The sequence below is a fragment of the Pelobates fuscus genome, chromosome 4, assembly GCF_036172605.1.
Source record: "Pelobates fuscus isolate aPelFus1 chromosome 4, aPelFus1.pri, whole genome shotgun sequence".
NCBI classification, from domain to species: Eukaryota; Metazoa; Chordata; class Amphibia; order Anura; family Pelobatidae; genus Pelobates; species Pelobates fuscus.
This window is the reverse complement of record NC_086320.1, coordinates 355,740,009-355,753,344: the sequence shown is the minus strand read 5'-3', so window position 1 is coordinate 355,753,344 and position 13,336 is coordinate 355,740,009. Positions and strand designations below refer to the sequence as shown.

The window sequence follows — 13,336 nt, the reverse complement described above, 5'->3', positions numbered from 1 at the left end:
TCATGCTTTCCTATGCGACCGGCTGAATGCGGGCGCAGCTCTTGCCGCGCGTGCGCATTCAGCCGACGGGGCGGAACGGAGGAGGATCGGAGGCAGAGATCTCCCTGCCCAGCGCTGGAAAAAGTTAAGTTTTACCCCTTTTCCCCTTTCCAGAGCCGGGCGGGAGGACCCTCAGGGCACTCTAGTGCCAGGAAAACGAGTATGTTTTCCTGGCACTAGAGTGGTCCTTTAAGTCATCTAAAAAAATCACCCCTAAATCCCTTTCCTCAGATGTTGAGGTTAGGACTCTATCAAATATTCTGTACTCTGCCCTTGACCATTTTTCTAGTTTACCTAACTCATTTGCCATTTGGCTTATCCCTCCTGGAACATCAACCCTGTTACATATCTTAGTATCATCCGCAAAAAGACACACCCCTTACCATCAAGACCTTCTGCAATATCACTAACAAAAATATTAAAGAGAATGGGTCCAAGTACAGATCCCTGAGGTATTCTCTGGCTGGGAGTTGTGGGAGTGTATTACCAGTGAGTAGCCCTGGCTGGGAGCTGTGGGAGGTGTTGTTACAATCTCGGTTTAGTAGATACATTCACCCTCTCCCCCCTCCCCCATGACGTCGCACAGTCGTGACGTTGCGGCCTCGGGTTGGTCCGGGCATTCCGTGGTGACGTGTGACCCCGCCCCTCGCTGGCCCCGCCCTCTCCCGCAGTGTCTGGGGGCGGGGCTCCGGCGGGCTGTGTACACACTTCCTCATAGTGGTCGCTGTGGCCGCTCGCCGTGTGACCGGACCGCCTCAGGCCGACCCCAGGCTGACCCCAGGCCGGTGTACGGGCAGTGTCTGCGCGGTGAGTGACTCCGGGCTGTGGGGGGCACAGGGGGGGCTCGGCGAGGGTCTCAGGCTGGGGGGGAGGGGAGTAGGGGTTAACCCCCTAGTGACCGGAGACAGCTTGTACCCGAGTTCTGGGAGCCCTGTGTGGGAGTCTCACCTTAAAGGGCAGCAGACCAGCGTGCCCCAGCTGGGGGGCATGGGACATTGTACTAGTGGTTCACACACTCTCCCCATGACTCTCATTCAGCCTTTGTCTGGCTGAGCATGATGGGGGAGGTAGTCTGCCACCGCTGGGGTGCAGTTCCTGACCTCACTTGTCCTCAGGCTGAGAGCAGCATTCATTCTGCCATATTACTCCTCACCTGTCACAGAGCCTGCAGACTGGGGGTTAGTTTAACTATTTACTGTAGGGCATCCTGGCTGAGGATTGTGGGTAAGGTAGTTCAGCACAGCTGGAGTCCTATTCCTGACTTATACTGCTTGGAGACCTGCAGCTGCAGGCACTGTGTGATGTTATTCCTAAGTTGGCAATCACACTGACCATATTTTGGGAACCCATTAACCCTTGCAGTGACAGGAGGGTGTGTTTTGTAAGCTGTCACCCTCTTCCTGTTGTCCCTCACTCCTCCCTTCAATGTCTCCACCCTGGAGCTGAGTGGGAAGGAAGGACTGAGCCTGCTGCATGCTTTCCCATGTGAGGTCCAAATAGCTGGAGCCTTTTTGTTGATGTCCCTGGGTGACCCCAGAGCACCCCCAAACTTACCTTACTGTCACTTGACATCAGATTTGTTTGTTTTTTTCCCTCTGTTGATTTATTCCCAGGGTTCTATCACAGCCACCCTCAGCACATGGAAATCACCTTCATCGTTTTCCCACTTTGTTTTGGGGAATTAGATGTGGCATGCCCTGAAGGGCAAATGCCCCAGGGTGTACATACCAGCACCCCTGTACTGCCAAAAGCAGCAGAGCCATTTTGCAAGGTGCTGTTTGTTTCTCTGGGTTGAATTCCATGGCCATGTCTGAGCCTCATGAAAACTTGCATTCCTTGTTTCTGTCGCATTGTGCTGGGTAAGTAAATGTGACATCCCCTGTGGGCAAAAAAGAGCATGTCTTTGTTTCATTGAACCCTTTCTAAAAGGCAGTATTTATCAATAGATATAAGGAAAACAATACCATACTTCAATCACTAGTCTGCCTTTTAGCTTGCTTTGTTTTCCTATATGGTCAGAGACAACTGTCTCTACTCTCTCTAAATTGTATCTTTATAAACCTAAGGTTAGTGTGTGCTCTTTTGGGGTAATTGGGGTATTTCTGATCCAACAGGAACCAAAGCAAAGCATGCTGTCCATCTCTGGTGTTTACATTTTTACATGTTCGATTATGTAGACAATATTTCTTGTTTTGTCTATATACCTAGTCGCTAATTGCCTGGATAAGGCTTATTCTTTTTTTTTTTTAGCTGTATACAGTGTATCCATATTGCAATCTCTCGAAGACATCCTTAAACCAACACAAATGCCTATTTCTTTATTACATTTGTGTATATTTAAACCATCTTTAATTTTTGTAAACACTTGTGTGCACAGAATGGTCCATATCCAAAATGTTGTATTATAGCTTCGTGGTTTGCATGCTTCATTTTGGGTATTCTGAGTAATCTCACATTTCATAAATTGTGTGCTAAAATGCACAATTACAAATTAAAAATAAATAAAAAATTGCACAAATACCAATTAGAAAAACAACTCTGTGGTTTTTGTACCATTGTATTGTGTTTGAGTCAGAAACAGTTAATTATGTCCTTTCTGTCTGTGGAATGTGATTGTACATGTTTTGTTCATGTGAATTAGTTATTGCTGCACCCATTCTGTCATTATTTATAAACTACTATTCTATTCCAGAAATGTATGCATGTCATAATGTCAACAAACATCTAGTGCTTCAAGCTTGCCATATCACTTAAGGACCGGAAACTGTATAATATTGCAATATATGGATTGCATGTAAATCAGGTTTGTGATGAGGATTGGGCACATAAAATAATTCCTAACCGGAGAGGATTGTAATCATTATTGGAATGTAGAGTGAACCATTCATGTTAGTCTTTGATCCAAACTCATGAAGCACTAAGCAGCAGCATGTGGTGAGATGGAGGCGTATGCATGCTTATTTTCCTTCAAGTGGTTTGCTGTATATTAACCATTTGGAGGCCGAAGTGTTAATTTCCATTTGTAAAATCCATTGAAATCAATGTGAGCAGCAGGATGATTGGTTTACTTTTAAGGAAGCAAAAAGAAACGATTGTTGCATAAGTGAGGGACATCATCTGGCTCACTTCTACGCCATGTTTGCTGTAATGAAAACATCTGTCTGAAACGGCAGCCTTTAGTGAATTGATGTTTGTTGCAGGATGCGTTCTGCAAGTGGGAATGCAGTTATTGCTGTATGTGAACAAAGAGCAGATAGAACCATTGTGTCGTTTTCGAGGTTCTAGCCGTTTTTAGATGTGTCCAAACCCCGCTGTTTATTACAGGCATGTAGAAAATCTTTGTTTGATTGCGCATGGGCAAAACTGAAATAACCTTATCCTGATATTTCTTGTTATATTTCTAGCTAACATGAGGTTAATACATATATGTTGAGCCTTTAAAATGTAAGCATCTTCGCTTTTTTCATTTATTTCTTTGTTTTTCTCTAATGGTATTATGTCAGTAATTGCTTTTAGATTAAAACAAACAAACCAACCCCCATCTATGACATACAGGATAATCAATACGAAATACATTGTTAAAACACTTATTTTTTTTTTTTTAGTTTTTATAGAGCTGAAATTCTAAGGAAAGCTATCTGTAACCAAGGTTTATGAAGGCAAAAGCAAGTGCTATTCTGGGGCAAAGTGCTAAATAAGTAATCACCATGGAAACCTACCAAGTATATGTCAACATTTAGCATTTTGCAGCCCAATTCGCAGATGTTGGGGGAGATTTAGGTAAACAGGCACTATTTTGGATGTAAAGTGCTGATTATTTTGTGACATTGTATTGGTTTCAATGGTGATTGTTCCTTATTTAGTACTTTGACTATGTGTTTGCTTTGATAAATCTCTCTCCCCCCCCCTCCACCCCATTATTTTTAGGTTTTTTTTTTGTATTCAGTATAGCAGTTTTTTTAAAATTGTTTTTGCACACAAGTTAGCATGACAGCTTGGCTAAAGTATGAATTACTCAAGTGATCCCAAGAATACAAAAATGGACTTCATTATGCCATTAGCAACAGGCACCCCCCTTCTCAAAACTTATCTATCATGGGGTGTTCCTTCTGTCTAACCTTCTCTCCTGTTGTCTTGCTCCTGTCTTCAGTACTCTTCAACTGCTTCACAGCGTTCATTACATTCTCAGACTGTTTCTAGCCATTTTGTCCGTGGTGTCCTGTGAATTCCCTTGTCCCCAAACCTTAGAATCACTGATGTGCTTGAACTTCTTCCCTACCTTATGGCTCTTTAGGATTTTAGATTTTCTAGGTACAGCCTTCTTTTCTGATTCATTTCCATTGGCTTTTAGTGTAGAGCTGCAAAACAAGACACTGCCTGACAAATGATTCAATTAGTATCAAGTTTAAGTTAAAAGCAATGCATGGCCAGCAGGAAGATGTATGCGCAGCTCCTCAATATGGTTCTTTCATGGGGAATCTGTAAAGTATTGGTTCTCCTCTAGGCAAAACAATTCCCCATGGTTATTCAAGATCAATAAAACCTTAAAAAGCATTTATATTATGCAGCGCTGAACTGCATGCAAAACGACCCCTTTAAGCTATATATAAATGATTGAAACAAGCTGATTGAATCAAATCATCTTTCGAAAGCCTACTCTTAACCACAAGGATGTTTCCTTTTCCTGTTACTTGAGATGCAGTTTTTATTGTTAATTTTTTTACATCTAGTGTCATTTTAAGAATGTATTTAATAAATAAAAAATTCAAATTTGGATGATGGGTTGGTTTAACCCCTTAAGGACCAAACTTCTGGAATAAAAGGGAATCATGACATGTCATATGTCCTTAAGGGGTTAAATATGATTTTCTGCAGTGATCTGTTTATGTGATAGCTCCCTAGTGTAGGTTATGATGTTTTTACATCTCCAGATCAAAAATCAAGGTATTCTGATTTTTATTAAGCACAGCTAGAGACATCCAGACTACTTCTCTTACTGTTTCTGTCAATTTTGTTTGTGGTTGGAAGGTTGGTCCCCAATGCTCCTCTATTAGGTGCATTGAATTGGACGTTTGGAAGCGTCTGCTTAACATTGCCGGAGGCAGGTCAAGTGGCTGCAGGGAACCAATCTCGGTAATTAAAACCTTCCTCCACCCCCCAATTTGAATTTTCGATTAAGGAGGTGGCTGAATCTAAATAAAGAGGAGAACACTATGGTGGCTTCCTGCCATCAACTTTTGCTTAAAAAAAAAAAAAAAGTATGGGAAAGAGTTGTGCAAGTTGGTCCGTAGACTGTTGTACTTTTGCTCATGTGCACGAATCTAGCAGTGACCAGAGGTTCCTGGCAATGAAGTGCCAGGACCTGAAAAAATATGACAACACTTGCGAGGAGTTGCATCAGGTAAGTGTTCATGTAACTCAATCTTCACCTCCATGCTGCCACTTAGAAAACGGGGATGTCCGCCTCGGGGATCTTTGCAAAATGTGTGAAAAGCCTCTGAAAGCAACAGCCAATTTTATTTTGTTGCTTTCCGATTTCAGTTTTGCTCTTTACTGTATACTACAAACGTGTTTGAATTTAAAAGGGGAATTGCAAGTTTAATCCTAACCCTTCATTAAGGGGTGATTTTTCCTCATTATTTTGGAGTTGCAAGTTTAAGACTAGTATAGATAAACGGGACATATTATCCAGCTTGACAATTCTTCTCCGTTAAACTGCTATGTTTACATATGGGTTAATCCAACCTCTAGTGGCTGTCTCATTGACAGCCGCTAGAGGCGCTTCCGCGCTTCTCACTGTGATTTTCACAGTGAGAAGATGCCAGCGTCCATAGGAAAGCATTGAGAATGCTTTCCTATGGACTAGCTGAATGCGCACGCGGCTCTTGCTGCGCATGCGCATTCAGCCGATGACTTCAGAAGAGGGAGGAGAGTTCCCAGCGTTGAGGGAGCCCGGCGCTGGAGAAAGGTGAGTGTTTAACCCCCTTCCTTCCCCTTCAGCCCGGAGGGTGGGGGCACCCTAAGGGCACTATAGTGCCAGGAAAACAAGTTTGTTTTCCTGGCACTATAGTGGTCCTTTAAGTGAATAACTCTGAGAGAGTCAGGTGACAGAAACCATGTCCTGTGACAGAGGTAGTAAAATAGACCTGTTGTAGGTGCTGGGACTTGAGTGCATCGCAACCGATGGAATTGGCAAACATTATTTTGTTGCTTGATATCACATTAACTCAGAAGCACTCTCTCTCTCTAATGAATATGCACAAATGTGTGCAACCGTCAAAACAATGTTTTGTGATCAAGGCCTATTCACATATACACATACACCATTAATGTTTACAGCAGTTCTAGATATAATAATAAAGACTGGCAGGTTTCTCCTCTAATTTTCTCGTTATCTTTTTTTTCATTTGGTTTTTCTCTCCTCTCTTGATTGTATTTCTGGTTGTATTTACGTGCATGGCAGTGCAATTGAAGTAGCATTCTACTGAGCCACAGCTCTTTGGTCAAATGCAAACAGAATCCTTTAAGCTGATTAAATTATTATGATTAGGAGTTTGTGCATATTGTTCACTTTGTGTTTGTCTTATTATCCTTCTGGAAGAGATTTGTGGTGACGTACGTACTGGTCCAATGTTATCGTTGTATGTAGTCATATTTATTATTGCTGTTTAGATAAGTTGAGGTATAGTCTCAGCTTATTGGGCACCCTGTTGTACAGTACTATGGAATTTTGCTGGCACTATATAAATAATAAAATAATAATAATATGTTTTGGATTTTGTCTTTTTTTTTATAGTCATGCTTTCCATGTGATCGCATTTTATGAATTCCAAAATGGACATTTTAAACCGTTTAAAGAGCATTGTCCCATGTAAATATAAATCACAAACACAAAAACAGGAAATGGATGAGAACATCTCAGTTTATCAGTGCTTTCTGATGCTGTTCAGTGGTTGATTCATATGATTACTCCAACCACCATGACCGCTTAAGTGATTTGAAGGGATCATGGTGAAAGGATTCTGTACTTGCAGTGTTTATGCGATCCTATTCTGAGCACACAATGCACCCCTGTTCATTCATGTTTGCTCATTGAAACACATCAGTGAGTAACACTGGCTGCTGCCATTCACTTGCAGGAGGATACACTTCACTGATGTGTTTTAGAGAATGGGACAGCTGGGTCTCTGGTGCCTTGATTGCTACTTTAATAGTCCTATAGCATTTTTTGAGAGTGGGGCATGTGATTTGCTTTCTGTACAGAGTTTCTAACTTTTACTTGGACGTTAGACCAGGGAGGGGCACTGGGCAAAATCAATTTTTATTTTCCTGTTACTGTACAACTTTGAGCATGCATCTAAAGTCTGTATTGCATATTTCCCATTTATGCAAATGGTAAAGAGGCACAATTTAATTATTAGGATTTAAGTCCTGGTCCCTCCACTACTCAGCCACCTGGTTCAAACACCAGAAACCACAACAACCTAATACCCATTCCATGTAATTCTCACTATAATTCCTCTTTTAAAGCTGCCCTCTGGAATGCACGCTCTGTGTGCAGCACCTTTAAATCTACTTCCATCCATGACCTATTTATCTCACACTCCCTAAACCTACTTGCACTAACAGAAACATGGCTCTCTCCCTCGGATACTGCTACCCCTGCCTCACTGTCCTTTGGTGGTCTTCACTTTACCCACAATCCAAGACAAGCGGAGATTAAAGGTGGCGGTGTAGGTTTTCTTCTCTCACCCCACTGCTCCTTTAAAACCCTGCCCACCCCCCCTTCCCTCTCTTTCCCATCATTCGAAATTCATTCAATTCGCCTTTTCAAACCCTTCTCTGCTAACATTGCTGTTATTTACCGCCCCCCTGGTTCCCCTCTCCTCTTCCTTGACCACTTTGCTGCCTGGCTACCCTACTTCCTCTCTTTCAACATTCCATCCCTAATTCTTGGAGACTTCAATATTCCCATTAACCCACCTTTAACCCCAGCAGCCTCTAAACTACTTTCAATTACTTCCTCCCTTGGACTATTGCAGTGGGCTAATTCTCCCACTCATGTAGCTGGCAATACCCTCGACCTTATTTTCTCCTATTCATGTACATTATCTAATATCTGCAATACTCCATTTCCTCTCTCTGATCACCACCTCTTATCGTTTGCTCTCAATTACCCCCTCACCCAACAACCTCAGCCTAACCCCCCTCAGCTCAGGAGGAACCTTAACTCTATTGGCCTCCAGCAGCTGTCGGCTGACATTGATTCACAACTGCTATCCATCCCTTCCCTCTCCTGTCCCTCACTGGCCATCTCCACATATAACACTACCCTCACATCTGCCTTGAACACTGCAGCCCCACTCCAAACATGCACCACGAGGAGAACACGACCCCAACCTTGGCATAATAAATCAACACGCTATCTGCAGAGTTGCTCCCGCTGTGCTGAACGCTCCTGGAGGAAGTCCCGCACCCAGGCAGACTATCTTCATTATAGATTCATGTTGCTTTCGTACAGCGCAGCCCTTGCCCTCGCCAAACAGTCCTACTTTTCCTCTCTCATTAGTTCATGCTCCCGCAATCCCAGACGTCTCTTTGACACTTTTAATTCCCTTCTCCGCCCTGTTGTGGCCACCCCCCAAACTAACCTTACAGCTGATAGCTTTGCATATTACTTTACTGACAAGATTGAACAGCTAAGGAAACAATTCTCCCCTCCTTGCCTTTCTCTTTCTCAACCACACATAAATCATGCTTTCCCTACCCTTCAGACTTTCTCCCCAGCTACTGAACAAGAGGTGGCTGCACTTCTCCATTCCTCTCGCCCCACCACTTGCCCACTTGATCCTGTCCCATCTCACCTCATCAGATCTCTCTCCCCTTGTCTTGTGCCTATCCTAACACACATCTTTAACTGCTCTCTCTCTTCTGGCACTGTTCCTGCTAACCTTAAACATGCCACTGTAATACCTATCCTGAAAAAACCATCTCTTGACCCGTCCTCCCCCTCTAACTATCGTCCCATATCCCTGCTCCCTTACTCATCAAAGCTTTTGGAAAGACTTGTCTTCACCCGTGTGTCTCACTTCCTTAATTCCAACTCTCTCCTTGACCCTCTTCAGTCTGGCTTCCGCCCTCTCCACTCTACTGAGACCGCTCTTATCAAAGTGACTAATGACCTAATCTCCGCTAAATCCAAAGGTCACTACTCCATATTAATTCTCCTTGACCTCTCTGCTGCCTTTGACACAGTTGATCATGCTCTCCTCCTTCAAACTCTTCAATCACTCGGTCTCTGTGACTCTGTCCTCTCTTGGTTTTCCTCCTATCTCTCCCAACGCTCATTTAGTGTCTCCTTTTCCAAGGATACCTCCTCCCCTCGCCCTGTCTCGGTTGGAGTTCCCCAAGGCTCTGTCCTTGGTCCCCTTCTATTTTCTCTTTATACTGCCTCTCTTGGAAAACTTATTGCCTCTTTTGGATTCAACTACCACCTGTACGCTGATGACACTCAGATATACCTCTCCTCACCGGACCTCTCCCCGGCCGTCCTGCAACGTGTCACTGCTTGCCTCTCTTCCATCTCTGACTGGATGTCGTCACGCTTTCTCAAACTTAACCTCTCAAAAACTGAACTCCTTGTCTTTCCTCCTCCTAATACTGATCCTCCTCTCTCACTCTCCCTTCAAGTCAGTGATATCCACATAAGTCCATCCCTACAAGCGCGCTGTCTTGGCGTCATACTTGACTCTGGTCTCACCTTTGAGTCTCACATCCAGTTTGTTGCCAAGTCCTGTAGGTTCCAACTCAAAAACATAGCCCGCATCCGCCCCTTTCTTACGCAAGATGCTACCAAGGAGCTTGTCCATGCTCTAGTAATTTCCCGCATGGATTACTGTAACCCTCTCCTGATTGGTCTCCCCAAAAGCCGTACTGCCCCGCTACAGTCTGTAATGAATGCTGCAGCTAGACTGATTTTCCTATCCAGTCGGTCCTCTCACACCTCGCCCCTCTGCCAGTCCTTACATTGGCTCCCTGTATCCTATAGGAGTCAATTCAAAGTGCTAACCCATACATTTAAAGCACTGAACAATTCCAGCCCCTCTTATATCTCTTCACTGATCCAGAGGTATGCCCCTCCTCGTACCCTCCGCTCTGCCCGCGACCACCTCCTGACCGCTGCTCGCACCCGTACGGCCAACTCACGCTTGCAGGACTTCTCACGGGCGGCTCCTCTCCTATGGAATAACTTGCCTACTGCCATCAGACTCTCTCCTAGTCTTCAATCATTTAAGAAGGGCCTTAAAACCCATCTCTTCAGGAAAGCGTATGGCCTCCCAGAGTAATCTCTCCCTTACATACCTGTCGCTTGCTCTCCTATGGGATAGTGCTTTGCTCTCTCCTCCAGCTCTGCTTCACTCCTACTTGATATTTCCTATCCTAATGTTTCTAATACCCCACCTCCTATAGACTGTAAGCTCATTTGAGCAGGGTCCTCTTCAACCTATCATTCCTGTAAGTTTTCTTGTAATTGTCTTATTTATTGTTACATCCCCCCCTCTCAAAATATTGTAAAGCGCTACGGAATCTGTTGGCGCTATATAAATGGCAATAATAATAATAATAATAATAATAAGTGGCAGTGTTGCCAGAGGTGGTGCTGCTTTTATAAATTACAGGGGACTTATTAATAACAATTTATGCAACTAAAATGTAATTTAGAACAAAGACATGTTAATGTAAGTATCATTGATGTGGAGCTCTGTTATACATCCAGAGACACCAACAATATGGACCTCAAAGAGGGACATTTAGCATAGAAAAGGTTGACCGATTGGACTTGGGGCCCACAATAGGGACTGTCCATCCTGAATAGTGACACTGGGGAGGTATGATATTGTAACATGAGCTTTAAAGATACACAAATGCCATAACAGCTTATGCTCTATGTATAGACTGTTGGTGTAAGGAGTCCCCATCTGTCTCCACACTCATGCCACTTGGCTGCTCATATGTTTCTGTGTAGTGTTCTTGCAGTGTTCTATGATGGAGCTGCAGTGATGTGCATGCACAATAACCGCTATAATCTCTGCTTTCATACTTCATGCATGTTTATATTGTACAATTAAAGGCTATTTACATGAATACATGTTTGATTTCTTTATCTGAGAAATATTTTCTTTCCTCAGGATTTATACACTTTCCAACACACGTGATCATAATGATGTGCCCTGTTTACCTAAAGAGGTAAAACCTTTTACGCAAACAGAGATGGCTGACAAAAGTGGCAAACCTTTGCCTGGACCACTGTTCATTGAAGTAGAGTATGATTATGAGTACGAATACAAGAATAATAAGATTGTTATAAAACAAGGTGAAAGGTATATCTTGATAAAAAAGTCAAATGAAGATTGGTGGCATGTCAGAAGGGATGAAAACTCCAAAGCATTCTATGTTCCTGCTCAATATGTGAAGGAAGTTGGTCGGAAGGCATTAATGCCCCCTGTAAAGCCGGGAATGCTACCAAACAGCCCATTGAAGGTTGTGCAAGGGCTTCAGAGGTCCACAGAGAATTTAAATAAATCTCCAGAACTTTCTAGTTTCGGTAAAACGTCTTCAGTTCGAGATGCCAATCAGAATATCGGGCCCAGTAAAAGCCCAAGCCAGACAAGGGGACTGACTTTAGATCTTGTGCATAACAATGGCAAGCTAAGTAGTGATTTGCATTCACCAAAAGCCTCCAGCAAGAGCCCGTCTGTTATTCACTTTCCTGGCCCTGAATTAATGGACTTTGAAAAGACTAGCTTTGTAAACGACCACTCTGGTGATTCGGCTGGAGAAAATTCTGAAAAAATTCTCATGGATTCAGAGTCTGGTGATGAGCTTAGTAGCAGTTCAACTGAACAATTACAGGTAAGGACAAATATTTTATTCTTTACAAATTTTATAAAGTTGTATTTTTTTCCTTTTCTTTTTTAGAACTATAACAAAAAAATGTATAATTTGTATTGTGCCAACATGATTGGCAGCATGTTTATGTCTTGGCATTTGTTAATCATATAGGGAGTTTTATATTGTGCTCTAATGCAAATGATTAGCCTCTTATTAGTATGTTAAGAAAATCAGCTGGTCTCTGTTGGCATTGTAGACAGAAATTAGTGTATTAGAACATTAAATGAAAGTCCCTTGTGGCTGACGGGAATGTAATTAAGAAGTCCAAAGTGGCAAAGTGTTATTATTCAGAAAGTGTTTAATTAAAAAGATGTGCTTGTTTGGCTCAGTGTTCTTTGACATCATTTAAAGAGTCCCCATTGTAAACTAAAGACAGCTGGTGTTTACTGTAACATCTGCCTACATACAAGTAACCCACATAAATATGTAGTATGTCGTTTCACACATTACCTATGCACATGACCTCCTGCCTAATCCCCACTGTATGGATATCTGATTCATAAAATGCCTTATCAAATCCGCATCTTACTCTCAGTAAACAGCACGCACTGCTCTCACAGAACTGGCTTACATGCCTGACATCCCATTCTGTATGAATGTACTCGCAGTGTCTGGGGCTCAGCTGTCAGCTCCCTGGGTGTAGTAATGAGCGTAGGAAAACGGGAACTGGGAAACACACTCCAGAAAAAAAACATTACTAAATAATAGCGCTGTAGAAATAACTTTACTTTCTATCAAACACACAAGATTGATAGAAACATAGAATGTGACAGCAGTTAAGAACCATTCGGCCCATCTAGTCTGCCTCAATACACTCACAACATTTCAAGGTTTCTTAATGGATCACTATAGCATTATGAAATGAATGCAAGCATGTATTCCTAATGCCATAGTGTTCTCTTCTTTATTTGGATTGTCACTGCCCTAAATATATATAAAAATGTGAAAATTAAAAAAAAAAAAAAAGTTTCAACTTTCTTTCCAGTTCAGAGATTCCCTGCAGCTTCTTGTCCTGCCTCCGGTGACGTCACACCCTATGGAGACTAAAAGCGCAGACGCATCAGTGCTGCTATTGGAGTTTTGGCATGAGAACCAAGATTGACTTACACTGGAAAACACCTCTAGTGACTGTCAGACAGCCACAAGAGACGTATTTAACCCGGCAATGTAAGCATTTATCTACCAAACAGCAATGCTTTACATTGCTGGGTTCAAATGATAGTGCCACTTCATGACCACTTCATTAAGATCCAGTGGTCTCGGTTCCTTTAGTGTTCCTTTAAAACAGAACTAAAGTGGAACACATGAGGATTTGGGCACCTGAGACACACAGCTTAAGCAGTAA

At 42.7% G+C, this 13,336-nt stretch overlaps 1 protein-coding gene across 10 annotated transcripts in view; it reads left to right on the top strand.

The window, feature by feature from the left end:
- Positions 1–726: 726 nt before the first annotated feature.
- Positions 727–13,336, top strand: part of ARHGAP12 (Rho GTPase activating protein 12) — an 80,046-nt gene continuing 67,436 nt past the window's right edge. For 8 of the 10 annotated variants that reach the window (XM_063452616.1, XM_063452614.1, XM_063452613.1 and 5 more), the window contains exons 1-3: positions 727–846; positions 1,653–1,898; positions 11,229–11,952. In XM_063452616.1, coding sequence (XP_063308686.1) covers positions 1,840–1,898; positions 11,229–11,952 — 783 coding nt within the window. In that variant the 5' untranslated portion in view covers positions 727–846; positions 1,653–1,839. The remainder of the gene's footprint in view (positions 847–1,652; positions 1,899–11,228; positions 11,953–13,336) is intronic. The other 2 variants (XM_063452606.1, XM_063452612.1) reach the window with 2 other exon arrangements.